This window comes from Ranitomeya imitator, chromosome 4 (genome assembly GCF_032444005.1).
Source record: "Ranitomeya imitator isolate aRanImi1 chromosome 4, aRanImi1.pri, whole genome shotgun sequence".
NCBI lineage: Eukaryota > Metazoa > Chordata > Amphibia > Anura > Dendrobatidae > Ranitomeya > Ranitomeya imitator.
Genome location: NC_091285.1, coordinates 364,374,094 through 364,391,114, shown reverse-complemented (window position 1 = coordinate 364,391,114; position 17,021 = coordinate 364,374,094). Strand labels below are relative to the sequence as shown.

Sequence of the window (17,021 nt, the reverse complement as noted above, 5' to 3'; positions counted from 1 at the left end):
AAACATTTTTCAAAAGTATGAAAAAATATATAATATATAAAAAAAATTTGCATTTTCAATGCACTTGGAGTGTTTTATCCCGCTTTACAATGCATCATCATGATAAATTAATTATGTAATTCAAAAGTACAACTCGTTCCGCAAATAACAAGCTCTTGTACAGCTGTATTGATGGAAAAAGAAGACGAAGAGAAGAAAACAAAAACACAGAAAATCACAAGGTTAAGAAGGGGTTAAGTGCACAGAAAACTGTGATACATCCTTTATATTTGTAATCTTTATGAGCTTATTTTTTTTCATTCCCAATGATTATCTGCATATAAGAGTTGCCTTTCAACCTTTACTGCCTGTGGATAACATATATACTTTTAAAGGAGTCTGCAAATAATTATTTTCCTAGTTTCCACTTATCCAAGAGAACTCATTGTGCAAACTTGATGTATTCAAAGTTTTTTTATTTCAAGTATATATGTCAGCAATTACTTTCATTCTAATAGCAACTTTATATCTAAAACATCGGCTTAGAAAACAGTTTAATATAATAAATGAAAATTATATCTTGGTATAAAATTGGATAGGTTGAATTTGAGATCCCAAATGTGCCAACTGTTTCATTGCGATGAGTAAAAATTATTCAAGGGCAAAATTGAGTATTAAAATGTGTACTTACACAACTGTGCTACATAATAAATATGTTGGTGCTGGAGCAAGGCTGCATTAGAATATTCACTAAGGCATAAGTGCTTTGGTAGCATGAAAGGGTGACCTCTCAAGATATTCACAAATAGGAAGCATCAGAGACCTACAACATCAGAACATTATGTGCCAACACAGAATAAACCGAGCACATTACTCATTTCAGTAAGCAAAAACACTAAAGAACATTTCTCCTAAAATTGAAAGACTCTATATAAAAAGAACTTGAGCTATTCTCCTGTGTCAAGTTTTTTCATATTTTGTTCAGCTCTCTACTTTTTAGATTTTATTTTTTATAAGAAAGGCTTGACCATAACCGACATAGCTGCCCATACATCTCCCATTGCACTTGATAGCTAACTCAAAGTGTTTGAAAGCTTTCCCTAAATCCTGCAATTCTTATGAATTGTATTAATACTTGATGAATGGAAAAAATCCAGGGACTTTTGAAACTCCTGAGTCTCAACTTACTAAATGTGTAACTGCGCCCCAATCTGTTATGTGTCATTTGTACTGCTTGTCTCTTCAATAGTCTCCAAGGCTCAGGTGCGACCTCAACCACTGCACCATCTTTAATTTTTCTTTTTTTCTTGGGAGAAAAGCTCTTAAGGGACTTCTCTAAGAATGTGATAAAATGGCGGCTATCTTGTAAGTAAACTGCAGCCTGTCCTAATCACATGACAGGAGGGGCTGTGGGCTGAAGAAACACAGCTCAAAACTTGTCTCAATTGTCAGAGGAGCAGTATCATAAACGCACACAGCTCGGTGAGCAGCCAGAGCATGGCTGTGACATGAGAAGAAATAAATCTTTTCTCTGACTGCATAGAGAGGACTTCTCAGTTAGAGAAAAGATTTATTTCTTCTCATGTTACTGCCCTGGTTCAGCAGCTCACATATGTTTGTGTGTTTATTTTACTGCTCTTCTGATAGTTTTGACATGGGTCTTGAGATGTATTTCTTCAGACTGCAACCCCTCTTGACATATGATTAAGCTGTGCTGCAGTTTTAATTTTGTTACGGGTGCCATCTTATCTCATTCTTGGAGAATCCTTTAAATTCTTACTTCATGGTTTTATACAGGATTAGAACGTATGGCTGTTTTTTTTTAGAACAGTTTTGTCATCAACTCAATTAAAGGGAAGGTGCCACCAGTTTTCTTGCATTTTGTTTTTTTGTGAAATTAAGCTTAAAATAGTAATTAAAATGTATTAATGCAATGTTTGCACTGTTTGCAAACATTTCTATATGAAAAATATTATATATTTTTCTACAAATATACATATTTACCACTAGGGGGAGCATTTTCCGTTTTAGACCTCAAGCAGCTATAGTAAGATTTAGCAGCTCTGCCCCAGGGATATTAGACCACCCAAAAGGGGAGGGAAATGGTGATGTCAGCAGTTACTGCCCCAACAGTAAGAATGAAGAGCAGCATCACAGGGCAGCGCCATTTTGTGTGTGACTGCCCTGTGACCTGCTATCACCAGCAGTTACTGCATCAGAGGCACAGCTTGTTTACAGAGGAGCAGAACACAGTGGGCTCAGCAGCATTTTTTGTGAATAACATTCTTGCCATCCCCCTTCCCCCACCTTAATCCCTGTCCTGTCAGCTGCCCTTCTTGCTCTCTCCAGGTGTCACCTTTCTCTCTGCAGTCTGTGAGTGCAGCTTACTGGAGATCACAGGGACTGTGTGTGAGGGAGAGGCAGAGACACAGCAGGAGAAGCACACAGGGCAGCGTGTGAGGAGCAGAGGACGTGTGCCTGCTTGGAGTACAGAGGAGCAGTGAGGGCTTCTTCTGTCCTGCCATAGAGAGCACAGGGCTATAATAAAATGGCAGCTAGTCACACCTACAGCAGTGAGTTGTGCAGCCCACAGAGGCGTGCCCAGCTCACTGCTAATGCTGCTGCAATGTTACAGATAGGGTCCGTGCTGGTCTATTATCTCCTATGTCCATGGGGTGCTGTAATCTGACACTGATAGGGCCCTGCTACTGCTGCAAAACCAAGATGTCAGCCCCAGTGCATTCTTTAAACTCATATAACACATAAAATCTGTTTCACATGCATTTAAAACTTGCTTATAGCAGCATGTTATGCTACATTACAGTGATTTATTAATGACCTACAAACGCGGTACCTTCCCTTTAAGTGTATTTGAGCTACGATATCGAAAATAACCCATGTACAGATGTGATGCTATTTATTAAAGAAAACAGACTTGTTCTTTCTAAAACTATACACCCTCCTAATAGAAAATTGGCATTCAACTAAAAATATTGAAAGTCAATACGATTATTAATTCTCATTAGCATGTACTCATTGTTTGGTCATTGTTATAGCAATGTTTTAAAAATAGATGGCTCAGGACTAGGCTCTGGATTACCCATTATTACTATTTGGTTTTGTGCTTTAAATAATTGGGTAAGACTCCCACTGACTACACTGAGCAACCATCTAAGAATAGGCTACCTGTTGGAAAAAAATTACTACAAAAAAAAGGTTGGTGTCCTTTTAAAATACTAATCCAGTAATGGTGTGCTATCACAATCTCAATAATACATATTTTAAGCATTTTATAACTTGCCAGATATACCTTGTGGAACCTTTCTTCTCGAATTACCAATTTTTTTTTCTGGTCACCAGGATTTTCTAGATCAGTGAGTTTTAATATGCTTTTATATTAATTCTTAGAACTTGGAAATTTCACTTTCGCTGTTTTTGATTAGCCCTTATTTGAGACAAATATTTTGTTACATGAGATGATCATTTTAGAATAAGTTTTTTTTGGTTTTCATTTTTCTTTTTTTTATTGTGTATTAGTCATGTTTTCAGGTAATCTCGACTTACAGTATATGCTTGACATCATTACAGACAGTGTTTTAGCTGACCATAGTTGTATATATCGTAGAACTAGAATGTAACTGGTATTAGCTTGATACATAAAACATTCTAATAATAAAGTATCAAATCAGAACTTAAATGTTTTTTTATCTCATTATTCATGTCCATGCTCTAATAGATGGCTCCATGGCCGCATCCTGCTTGTATGAATTTCTGTATCACTTATTCTCAGGATTTATATGATTATATTTCTGATAAAGGTGGAAGGAACAGGAAATATATTTCCTACACATCTAATTCCATGAAAAAAATTATTTAATTTAAACAATCTGAGTTTTGAAAAATTTGTAATAGCCATGTGCATTAGTCAATTTATTCATTAAATGAACTTAATTGTGGAAATAGAGACATGACGTCCAAATAAATAATTTGCACTGCAGCCTTTCAGTTCTTTCAGAATCATAGTCTAAAGTTTAATATGTATTTTTGGTTTCTTGGATGGCTTTGGCACAATTTTGTCATGATTTTTCTTAAGTTGCTTTCTACTTGAATATACTAAATATATGATGTTGAGTTGACTATGATGTGCGGAGAGTTGGCTGATGATGTGGCCATGTTTCATTTGAATTTATTGATAAAACAAAAAGATAATTTCAATAACCTTATTGCCTATTGTCTCCTTTTTGTCAGTATCCACCTAATGCAGAAAACATGTATAGAAAATGATTCTGTGCTGAGATATCATTTTTATATTTCACGTTTGTTTCTAATAATTACCATTTGTGTTTTCTGGTAGACTAGATCACATGCCTATTATATAGTCCCAACACCTGGAGCTCTCATGGTTCCACTAAACCAAACTTCTAGTCATAGAAAAGCTAAGTACACCCTCTATGATTTTACATATCAGAACACAATAAATAGAACCAAATTGGTCCGTCGAAGGTCTTAACGTTTGGTAAATACAACTTCAGATGAAAATCAACACATGAAAAACTATATTGTGTCATTATTTCTACTTTTTGGCCTAGTTTTGTTAACCCTCCGTCACATACAATATTCGGACTAACGAGTTCACATACAATGTGCCTGTCAGGCGCCTGCTGGAAAAATACCTATAATATCTAATGTTTGCAATTTCAGTGCTCTAAAAGTGATCAGTGACCTTCATAGGGATGTAATAAAAGAGACTACACATAATCAGTTGCAAAAAAAACATTTACTTAACATAAAACTAATAACTATGAAATACAAACTTTTCAAAACTCCCGCCAAATAGTCCCCAGTTCGACTCTCTCAAAAAAATGTACAAAGAAAATTTTTGAACACAAACTTAATTTTAAGGTACCTTAAGTACTATTAAAAACATATTCAATCAGAAGTAGATGCTGAGGTTTCCCCAGAAAAGTCACACTTGCAGAGCAAATAGCAAGAATTACACACCATTTTTGCATGTGTCAGGTAAATTGCTTTATGACATTTGAGACATTCATAATTTGAAAGCCTTCTGGTTCCGCTTTCCGTTTGGCAGGTGGTGCATCTCCTTCTTTTGTGAGGTGGTGCAGATGGTGACTTTTCACCATCATCTTCTGGGCGGAACCTTTTGAGCTGAACTTGAAGGCGAGAGGGGATACCGATTGTTTTCACGCTTCTCCTGCGTAGCTCTCCAAGTACTAGTTCATGGGCCAATTTTTTCAGATACAATCGTCTACGGAGTGGTTCAAGCTTGTTTTCAAGATAAATTACTTGTGAATTTATACCACCCAAATTCAACATAGCAAAAAATATGACCATTGGCCAGCGTTTGATGTTTCTGCTGACGTTGAAAGTGGAGCACATCTGATCTGCTGTATCCACACCCCCTTTGGTGGCATTGTAAAATGTAATTATCTCCGGGTTTTTTTCTGCCCCAGTCCCAGGATGGATGGCAGCATCATCATGAAGTGTTGATAGAAGAAGTACGATTTTTTTGGCATGTGGTACATAGGAAACTAAAGCCTTTCCATTATGGAATGCAAACATACTGCTGTACTGTTGTCTCTCTTTCACACTTACAAACTGTGGCGGCAATTCCCTTTTGTTTTTTCTTACAGTTCCCACATATGACAGCTTCTGAATTTTCAGATAATCAATCAGATCACAACTTGTAAACCAATTGTCAGCTGTAATATTGCGACCCGATCCAAATAAGGGTTCAGCCAGTCTTTTTACAACATCAATGGGTTTGTTGCTCACACAGTAAGGACCTTCTGGTTGTTTTCCTGCATAAACTTCCAGGTTGTAAGTGTAGGTCTTACTGGCATCAACAAGGGCATAAATTTTTATTCCATATTTGTTTGGCTTTGATGGAATATATTGACGAAAGGCACATCTACAACGAAAACCAGGGAGCATTTCGTCAATAGTGAGATTCTCTCCAGGGTAATAACTTTGTTTACAGTTTACAACAAATCTTTGAAATATATCACAAATTGGAGCAAGTCGGTCATGTGTTTTGCGTTCGGTTCGGGTAGTTCTGTCGTCAAACCGAAGGCAACGAATTAGAATCTTGAATCTGTTTATGGACATAACAGGGCTAAATTTTTCAACTCCATCCCCATCTTTACCCCAAAGTTACTCCAAACTTTGTCTATTTGCCATATAAGCTCCTGCAAGGTACAGTAATCCAAAAAAAGCACGCAGTTCTATTTCATCTGTGGGCTTGATGGTTCTGTTGCAGATGTACTTGTCCTTTATAATGTCTATATATTGGTTGGTATATGTGACAATAGAGTCCAGAATGTCATCTGTAAATATACTGTTCCAGCATTCAACTGCAGTTTTTGCATTACGTGCAGTTCCTATTACTGCAGGAAGGTGAGTAATAATGTTTAAAGGTTCCCTACATTTTTTCTGGAATGGCTTCTTGTTCCATTTAGTATTTTTATCTTTTCCAATATAATATGATCCAACTTCTTCATCCTCACCACTGTCACCATCTTGCTCTGTTTCAGAATCCAGGACACATTCTTCCACCTCATCATGAGAATCAATCTCACTTTCCTCTCCTAAATCCTCATTCAGTGTGAGGTCTCTATCATCTAACAGCATGTTTGTTACTTCCTCAACATCAAGTTGTTTGGATAAATTGTACATTTTCCTCTCCATTTCAGCAGATAATCTGAAGCAAGAGAAGGAATATGTCAGGGAACTACAGTATATGCCTGAGCAGCACACTTTCTTTTATAAAATCTCCCTTATTTATATGAAATATCCTCACAATTTGTGCTATACATTCATAAAACAAGCTAAATAAACTATTGTGATGAATAAAAACATAAAATACCAACCTTACTGAATGTGACGTATTCACATACAATGAGCCTGAGAGATCTGTGCAGCTATATCCTCTCCCCTGAAGCTCTGAAATCCAACTGTGATATCAGGTTTCACAGACCTTCAAGAGACAGGAGACTACCTGGAGGGAGGGGGTTTCCTCACAATCTGGTGAGGAAGGAGAAATGAAAGTAAAAGAGAAGCGCCTGTCAGATCAGTTGTATGTGACGGAGGGTTAAACAGCTTGATAAATAAAGTAAACCCTATGAATTAAAGGGGTTGTCTGGTCAAAACCAAGAAGTTTGCAGTCACCCTGTGTGACTGCAGACATATGAATCCCCCAGCGCATGTACTGTGCGCTGTGATGATTTGTCAATCTCAGACCTGGGAATGGAGGGTAAGTATGAGGTATACATACCCCCGGCCAGTAGGTGCGGCCTCGCTCTCCATACACTTGTAGTGCCTCTAGTCAGATACGCCCACAGTCTGTCTGCATCACTGGACAGGGCACGGCCTCGGCTCTATATAAGTGTATGGAGCAAGGCCGTGCCCACTAGCTGGGGGTATACATAACTCATACATACTGTACCCTCCTGGTGAATCCCCGCAGCGCACAGTGAAACCAGCGAATCCCCGCAGTGCACAGTGTGTGCACTGAGCTCATTCATACGTCTGCAGTCAAACAAAGTGACTGTATACATATCGGTTTTGATAGGCAATCCCTTTAATAGCTTGTAGAACCACCTTTAGTAGTGTTCACTCGAAGTAATCGTTTTCTTTATTACTTTATACAGAACAATGTGAGAGACTGATAATGTTGCTTAACCCTTTCACCCCCAGGCGATTTTCCTTTTTTGTCGTTTTCATTTTTTCATCCCCTTTTTCCAACAGCCATAACCTTTTTAGTTTTTTCATCATTATATCCATATGAGGGCTTGTTTTTTGTTGGACAAGTTGTACTTTTGAATGACATCATTCATTTTATGATGTGATGTACTGGAAGATTGGAAAAACAATTCAAAGTGCAGTTAAATTGCAAAAAAAAGTGCAATCCACAATTGTTTTTTTTTTTAATTTACCATGTTCACTGTATGGTAACGCTGATGTCGTAATATGATTTTGCAGCTCAGTATTAATGTACAGATAGCAAACATAGTTTTTTGTTTTGTTTTTAAGTGGTGTTTCTATGTATACAAATTTGGGGTAGATATGTTTTAATTACCTCTTATTGCATTTTATTGAAGTATTGCGGCGGCCAAAAAAGTAGTTCAGGCTTTTTCATTTTTTTACTCTTTACACCGTTTACCAATTTGATTAATTTACTTTATATTTTGATAGATTAGACTTTTATGAATACAGCAATACCAAATATGTGTATTTTGTAAATGTTACTTTTAATGGAGCAGAAAGAGGATGATTTCAGCGTTTGTCTTTTTTTTTCATAATTTTAAATACGTATTTTTTTCACTTTTTACTGTAATTAATAATCCCCTTAGTGGACTTGAAGCTGCGATCGTCTGATTACTTGTGCTATAAATAGTAGTGCATTGGCACTGCCATGTATAGAGAAAATCATGATTTCTTGTGAAGGCCAGTCATGTGATGGTTTTCACAGGAGGATTGTAAACACAGGTATGGAGGTTATTAGCAGAACCCTGGCTCTCATGACAGCCCATCGATGCCCCTCAAGTTTTTCACAGGCGCACTGATGGGGAAATGGAACAACACGGACTCCTGCTGGCTTATGTTAAAGGCCGCTGTCAGAAATTGACAGCAGCATTGATCAGGTTAACAGCTGCAGATAGAGCGGACTAAAACAGCCATCATGTGCTGGAAAGATGCGGGCTAGCCGTGCAAGCTCGCATCAAAGTCAGGGACACGACTTGACATGTCAAAAGTCATGAAGGGCATTATGGCCAAATATCTCAACTTTGGTCTCTTCTATCCAAAGAACATGGTTCCAGAAGTCCTTTATGTTCAGATGCAACTGTGCAAACTTTAGACATTCGGTCATGTTCTTCTAAGAAAAATAGGTGTTTTATTGTCAACCCTTCCAAACAAGCTATACTTTTTCAATCTTTTTTCTAATTGTAATGTCTTCAACTTGAACATTTAATATGCTAATTGGGACCTTTAGACTAACGAATAGCTTTTCTTTTTTTTTAAAATTCTCTTTAGAATTTCTCTAAGGAATTCTCTAAATCTGACTTTAGGGTGAAAATCCTGGCAAGATCGTCGCCCATCTTGAAAGTTTTCCACTTGAAATAATCTTTCTCAATGTAGAAGGATGGATTTCAAATTGTTTGAAAATGGCCTTAAAACCCTATGATCATTGCTGATGTATTTCCTCTTTGGCACTGTGCTAAGAGCAAAATTGTCAAAACTACTGCTTTTATCAATTTAGTCTCACTTGCTGATAAAAAATAAATCAAGCTCATTTGATTAGTAGCACCTGGCTACAAGGTACCCCCTTAGTTTCTATGGAAGCAGTTAGGTTGTACTTAATTTTTCATTTTTCTTCGCATTTTGACCTAATTTTTGTTAGATAACAACACATGTCATAATGTCATTATTTATCTGAGTTTGTCTTTAGCTTATTTAAAGACATTTAAGAACCAGGTTTTTTTTTAAATTATGTCCTGATACGTAAAACCATAAATTCAAAAAGTTTTTCTGATGACTGTAGATCACCATAGCATAGGGTTGGATATTGTTGTCACAATTTGGACACTTAAATGCATATATTTGTTTGTCATGTGAAACTGACCACTGAGACTCTTAAAGTAAAAAAATAAAAAATAAAATAACCAACCTTTTAGTTATCCCTTTGTTGCATTGACTTACATATTTTATTATGTATATTATGTATTATTTAATTTACATATATACTTGTAAAGCAGGTATTTGTAATATAATATACAAAATTAAAATATATAAAATACAGGACAGTCTCTGTATTAGACTTGTTAGACATTTTCTGCATTTGTCACAGTCAAGTTTTATAATAAAAGCTCAGAAAATCTAATCATAATTTTGTGAGATACGATAGTTGTTCCTTTACCTAGTATTCACATAAATCTTGTTTAACCTCTTCATGACCTTGGGATTTTCCATTTTTCCGTGTTCATTTTTCGCTTCCCTCCTTCCCAGAGCCATAACTTTTTTATTTTTCCATAAATATGGCTATGTGAGGGCTTATTTCTTGCGGGACGAGTTGTACTTTTGAACAACATCATTGGTTTTACCATGTCATGTACTAGAAAATGGGAAAAAAATAAAGTGCAGTAAAATTGGAAAAAAAAGTGCAATCCCATGCGTATTTTTTGTTTGGCTTTTTGTTAGCTTCATTAAATGCTAAAACTGACCTGCCATTATGATTTTCCAGGTCATTACGAGTTCATAGACACCAAACATGTCTAGGTTATTTTTTATCTAAGTGGTGAAAAAAAATTCCAAACTTTGCTAAAAAAAAAAAAAGTTGCGCCATATTCCGATACCCGTAGTGTCTCCATTTTTTGTGATCTGGGGTCGGGTGAGGGCTTATTTTTTGCGTGCCAAGCTGATGTTTTTAGTGATACCATTTTGGTGCAGATAGGTTCTTTTGATCGCCCATTATTGCATTTTAATGCAATGTCGCGGCGACCAAAAAAAGTAATTTTGGCTTTTCAAATTTTTTTCTCGTTACGCCATTTAGTGATCAGGTTAATCCTCTTTTTATTGATAGATCTGGAGATTCTGAATGCGGTGATACCAAATATGTGTATATTTGATTTGATTTTTATTGTTTTATTTTGAATGGGGCGAAAGGGGGGTGATTTAAACTTTTATATTTTTTTATTTATTTCATTTTTTTAAAACATTTTTTTACTTTTGCCATGCTTCAATAGTCTCCATAGTAGGCTAGAAGCTGGCATAGCCTGATCAGCTCTGCTACATAGCAGCGATCATCAGATTGCTCCTATTTAGCTAAATTACAGGCTTGCTATGAGCGCCGACCACAGGGTGGCGCTCACAGCAAGCCGGCATCAGTAACCATAGAGGTCTCAAGGACTATGGTTACTATCCTGATGCATCGCTGACCCCCGATCATGTTAACTACTGCGCGGCCGGATGCGGCAGTTAAATGCCGCTGTCAGCGGCATTTAACTAGTTAATAGCAGCAGGTGGATCGCGATTCCACTCGCCGCTATTGCGCGCACATGTCAGCTGTTCAAAACAGCTGACATCTCGCGGCTTTGATGTGGGCTCACCGCCGGAGCCCACATCAAAGCAGGGGATCTGACCTCAGACGTACTATCCCGTCCGAGGTCAGAAAAGCGTTAATAGTTAAAAATGTAACTCAATCATCTTTCTAGTGAGTTTAAAAATATAATCATTGGATGATTTCTAGAGTAATACCAATCTGAAATCTGGAATGATATGGGAAACAGCATTGTCTGGTTCATAGTTTGCTGTTTGATTTTCTTTGGATTAATTATGGATGTTTGTTTTATATTTTTGTTTTTAAATTTTTTATTATGTTTTCCTATCTGATAACTTGCCTGATATAAATAATTCATGGCTATTTGTAGGATTATTAACCTAATGCACGTTGTGTATTTTTGAAGTTCAAGAAGATATATTACAAGTTAGTTCTTCAGTTTGCCTTTCAAAATTGCGTAGCAGTATTTTTATCCTCTTAGTGTCGGGAGCACTATTGTGAATTTATTTTAAAGATTCACAGAATGTGCAATACCTGAATGAAATCCACAGTGAGCATAGTGGCTTAGTAGCACTGTTGCTTTGCAGCACAGGGTCCTGGGTTCAAATCCCACTGAGGACACAACCTCCTTGCAGATGTTATGTTCTCCCCATGTTTGCGTGGGCTTATTCTCGGTACTACCGGTTTATTCCCATACTCCCAAGACATACTAATATGGATTTTATATTGTGAGCCCCAATGGGGAAAGTCAGAGCTAATGTCTACAAAATGCTGCAGAATATGATGGCTGTATATAAGTTGGTAAAATAACTAAACTCCGGCTCAATCACACATCATTAATATTTTCACAGTTTTGCCTTTGGACTCAGCAATTATCCCAATATATCTAAAACACTGAAGAAACTTTGCAATAGGATTTTATAAACATGTTATTTTGTTTTTTTAAACATCTCCTATAAAGACCAGTGTGTAGGAAAGAGGCTACAAACAGTCCCTGTGCATCATCTGTCATCCTTTACTGCTAATCCACCAAAATCAGACTGCTATTAAAAAGTTGCTTTTTCCCATTTTAGATACAATAAGACTTTAAAATAATGGTTGAGATGACGGGCATAGCAAAACAAGCATGCAGCTACACACTATTCGGCAGCTTTAAAAGTGTATTTTGGTAATATACTGTCGATTCCATAAAGATACCTTAGTGATACATAGCAATACTGTCATTAAATAATGCTACAGAGAAAACACAATGATTACTTTGTAAAAGAATCTTAGCACTGTTGCTAAGAAATTTGTACTTTGTTTTTTTTAATTAGCTTTTAATTAGTCTATTTTAGCATCTTTTACAATGTTTGCAATATGACATTTGAACACCCAGTTCATCTGCACTAAATATTGTCTATTTATTAAATCCTAACATACAGTTTCTTATTAATACGTTTTAACTCAAGTCTTGCTGGAGTTATTTTTTATTGTGTTTGGTGTACTGTATGAAATGTCTTTAAAATGTTACTGGGATGTTTGTGTTGTTGTGCTTTTACTTTTGATTCATTTTGATACGCTTGTTTTTTTGTGATGTATGTTAATATAGTATTGCATATTTGTATAGTAACGGAAATGTAATTGCACTATACAAATTCTTACATATTTTTCTATTTTATAACAGACGAACCAAACTCCTGGAGTTCACCCTCTGCCACCTCCCCAGGGCCGGAAGTAGCCGTTTCTCTTGAAGACATGATTGCACCATTATCTTCATCACATTCAGCCTTGCCCTCTGACCCTACTCACCAGATACACCCAGAGCCAGCATGGGATATCTACAGGGAACAAGATATGGGAAAACCAAAGGAACACACTGCAAATGGTCATAAAAAGAAAAGGCTGGGAGAGTCAAGGGAGAGATCAGCAAGTCCAAAGAAAGTAGATAGGTCTAGACGAGAAGAGAGTTTCAAAATAGAGTTTCAAGAAGGCAAGCCGAAAAAATCGGAGACTGGCAAGACCATTTCTGCAGGGAAAATGACAGTGAAAAATGTTGGTGAAGTGGGAGAGTGCGGGTACTCTGCAGTCAGTGATGGTGGAGGTCTGATCTCCAGGTCCACTGAAGCAAACAGAGAAGGAAACTTCTGTACAAAAGACCTATATAAGGATGCAACCAGTGAGAAAAAATTAGTGGCTGCTTTTGAGCAGAGCAGGTCAGATTCAGGTGGGTTATCAAAGGTGTACAGTAGCAATATTTCCACCTCTCGAGCGGGCACCATGGATCAAGACGAGAGAGATGCTGAAGCTAAATGCAGTGAATTCCAAAAGGAAAGTCATCTACATCCTAGCAGCACCCGCAGCACTAGCACTGCTCCTCGGAAAGCAACTGTCTCACCGGGACCATGGAAAATTCCTGGCTCTGATAAGCTACCTAGCGCCCTGAAATCTGGCACGTCAGCCATGAGCAGATAACTGAAAATATGACTGTTCCCTTTCCTTGTTTCACGTAGACTTGGAACATTTTTCTTAGCTTCTATCTTAAATAATTTAATTTTGATTTTCTTTTTATTTATTTTAATTTTCACATGTATTTACCTACACAAGTGCATCTGGGACCAGGAGCATATATTTTGTATTTCTTTAAGGTTGTGCACAATGTCTAACCAGTATAATGAAGAAACTGTACATCAGTACCTGGAGCTCAAAGGTCTTAAGTCTCTGGGCCTACCAGCAAAGGAAGAACCAAAACAGCAAGGAATACACCAGAGGCAGAAAGTGCAGTTTAGCTTTAGTATATTTTTTCACTTTATGAAGGATGTGGGATCCACCCCAGTGCTGTCTGTAGCAAAAATAAGAGGACAAACATAGAGCAATCACAAACTGGAACATCGCCTTAAATCAAACTGCACTGAGTAAGATGAAGGAGAAAACGAATTATGCCTTGTAATTCGACAATGGTATTGTAAATATATTGCTATCAACATATCTAGACAGGGGTTAAGATATTTCTCTGAAGCTTTGAATCTGCAGACCATAATGTGTCAGTAGGAACGTTATCTTCATTAACCCGCCTGATCATGCAGCATATGTAGGTAGGTGTGTGCGCTGTTAACTTGGACAGTTAGTTTACTGACTGATGTGGCTCCATTTAAATGCCATTTTTCTGTGAATAACCCATATTTCTGTACATTTCAAAGGAAGTTAAACTGGCGTCCAATGTGTACATTTGTACATGTTTAAGTGTACATGTATTGTATCAACAGTACATGCTAGCTTTCATAAGTATGGAAGAAGCAGATGTAATCATCCCCCCCCCAAAAAAAGGTAAAATTGTACCACACTGTTGTACAAGACTTTATCCGGGGAAAAACTATTTTAAAAGATTGTGGAAGCTACAAAATCTCCTAGTGTTTACCATCAAGTCTGACCTAGTTTTATGGGTATGAGTTCTAGAATGACATTTAGGCTATATAGCATGCTAATCTGCAGCTTAACTTATTTTCTGACCCTGCATTGTAAGCAATACTAGCACCTTGTATAGTCCATGCCATTTACACAAAGTCACTTTTTGAATATCAACATAGGGGATCCTTGGGTATAATTTAACAGTATGCCTTCTGTAAAATGCGTATTACTAACGCACAATGGATTCAATAAAAAACATGAAGTCATATATTCAGGTTGCCAATTACAGCTACTAAAGTTTTAAAGAACATAAAAGGTTTCCCCTATTGCCTTACACTCCACCATGCCACATATCTGGATTCCATTATCTACTTTTGGAGGAGAATTATAAATTCGCATCTGCACTTTCAAAGGGTTTGCTATATTTATATCGCAACCAAGAGCAGTTTATTGAGAAGCCTATTTTCATGAAAGTATTATACGTAAATATCTAAGGAATGTACAAAATATATATTAGAGGGATGTTTGAGTAGAGTTGAGGGTGCATTTCATTTCACTTCTAACTATGCTTTTCATCAGAAGTGCAATTTTGGTATGACTTACCAGTCTGTCCCTGTTCTTGGACATCTCCTAGTTTGTCCTGTTTTAATAAGCGATGCATCAAATGTTTAATGTTCCATCTGTGTAAGTCTATGAAAAAAGGAGAATTTGGATGCCAATTGAATTTGCAGCTTTAAAGATAAATAAATCACCATCCTCGATGATAAAGCACAAATACAGAGCATTTTACTGATGTTCATGCCCACCTCTTGCTTGTGCTTCATGTTAGGCAATTACCACTACCTTGCCTAATTCAGTTTTGTAAAATGCTTCTGTAGTGTAAGTGCACGTCCCAAAATTTTTCATTTCCATATGTGACCAAGTTGGTAAATAAAGGAAACACTACACAAAACAACATTATGAAGTCTACGTTGCAGAGTATTTTGCGATTACCATTGAAGTAATTGTTTTATACAGCTATACCAGATAATGTCTGAGAACAAGTCATCTAAACCCCATTCCAGATGATAAATCTGTGTAGTGTTAGCTGTGAATTTACCTTGTACAGCTGTATCTCTATAAATATAATTCCATGTATTAATAGTCACAGAAAGGCTGTAAGTGAGCAACTATTTTTATGAAATGCACCACTACGGTTAAATTAACTTTTACATAAATCTTGTTTACTGTATGATATTCTAAAACACTGTCAAATAAAATATATATCCAAAAATCTTAAAGACGGTAATGATGTTTTATTAATGACTACGTCTTGTTGAATGTAGACTCCAAAATATGGAAAGAACTTCACAGAGAAGGATTATTTTGGAGAATTTTGACCATAGTAGCTGTTGGCACAAAGATGCTAAGTTCACCGTGTTGAAGTGTGTGTCTTTTCCCAATCAACATTTTGTATTTTTACAGCTAAATATGACTAAAATTCTGTCCTAATACATTTATCACAGACAAAATTTACTATTTTATTTTCCACAAGACTCCAAAATTCCCTGAATTGATTTTTGAAAGTCTGAGATCATACCTTCATCCATTGCAAGGATTAGGGATAGGCCGCTTTACAGTGGGGCAAAAAAGTATTTAGTCAGTCAGCAATAGTGCAAGTTCCACCACTTAAAAAGATGAGAGGCGTCTGTAATTTACATCATAGGTAGACCTCAACTATGGGAGACAAACTGAGAAAAAAAAATCCAGAAAATCACATTGTCTGTTTTTTTAACATTTTATTTGCATATTATGGTGGAAAATAAGTATTTGGTCAGAAACAAAATTTCATCTCAATACTTTGTAATATATCCTTTGTTGGCAATGACAGAGGTCAAACGTTTTCTGTAAGTCTTCACAAGGTTGCCACACACTGTTGTTGGTATGTTGGCCCATTCCTCCATGCAGATCTCCTCTAGAGCAGTGATGTTTTTGGCTTTTCGCTTGGCAAAACGGACTTTCAACTCCCTCCAAAGGTTTTCTATAGGGTTGAGATCTGGAGACTGGCTAGGCCACTCCAGGACCTTGAAATGCTTCTTACGAAGCCACTCCTTCGTTGCCCTGGCGGTGTGCTTTGGATCATTGTCATGTTGAAAGACCCAGCCACGTTTCATCTTCAATGCCCTTGCTGATGGAAGGAGGTTTGCACTCAAAATCTCACGATACATATGCCCCATTCATTCTTTCATGTACCCGGATCAGTCGTCCTGGCCCCTTTGCAGAGAAACAGCCCCAAAGCATGATGTTTCCACCACCATGCTTTACAGTAGGTATGGTGTTTGATGGATGCAACTCAGTATTCTTTTTCCTCCAAACACGAGAAGTTGTGTTTCTACCAAACAATTCCAGTTTGGTTTCATCAGACCATAGGACATTCTCCTAAAACTCCTCTGGATCATCCAAATGCTCTCTAGCAAACTTCAGATGGGCCCGGACATGTACTGGCTTAAGCAATGGGACACGTCTGGCACTGCAGGATCTGAGTCCATGGTGGCGTAGTGTGTTACTTATGGTAGGCCTTGTTACATTGGTCCCAGCTCTC

General features: G+C 37.1%; 1 protein-coding gene across 4 annotated transcripts in view; it reads left to right on the top strand.

The window, feature by feature from the left end:
- Positions 1-15,720, top strand: part of MAGI2 (membrane associated guanylate kinase, WW and PDZ domain containing 2) — a 1,646,639-nt gene extending 1,630,919 nt beyond the window's left edge. For all 4 annotated transcript variants that reach the window (XM_069765141.1, XM_069765140.1, XM_069765143.1 and 1 more), the window contains one exon: positions 12,720-15,720. In XM_069765141.1, coding sequence (XP_069621242.1) covers positions 12,720-13,507 — 788 coding nt within the window. In that variant the 3' untranslated portion in view covers positions 13,508-15,720. The remainder of the gene's footprint in view (positions 1-12,719) is intronic.
- The last annotated feature ends 1,301 nt before the right edge of the window (positions 15,721-17,021 follow it).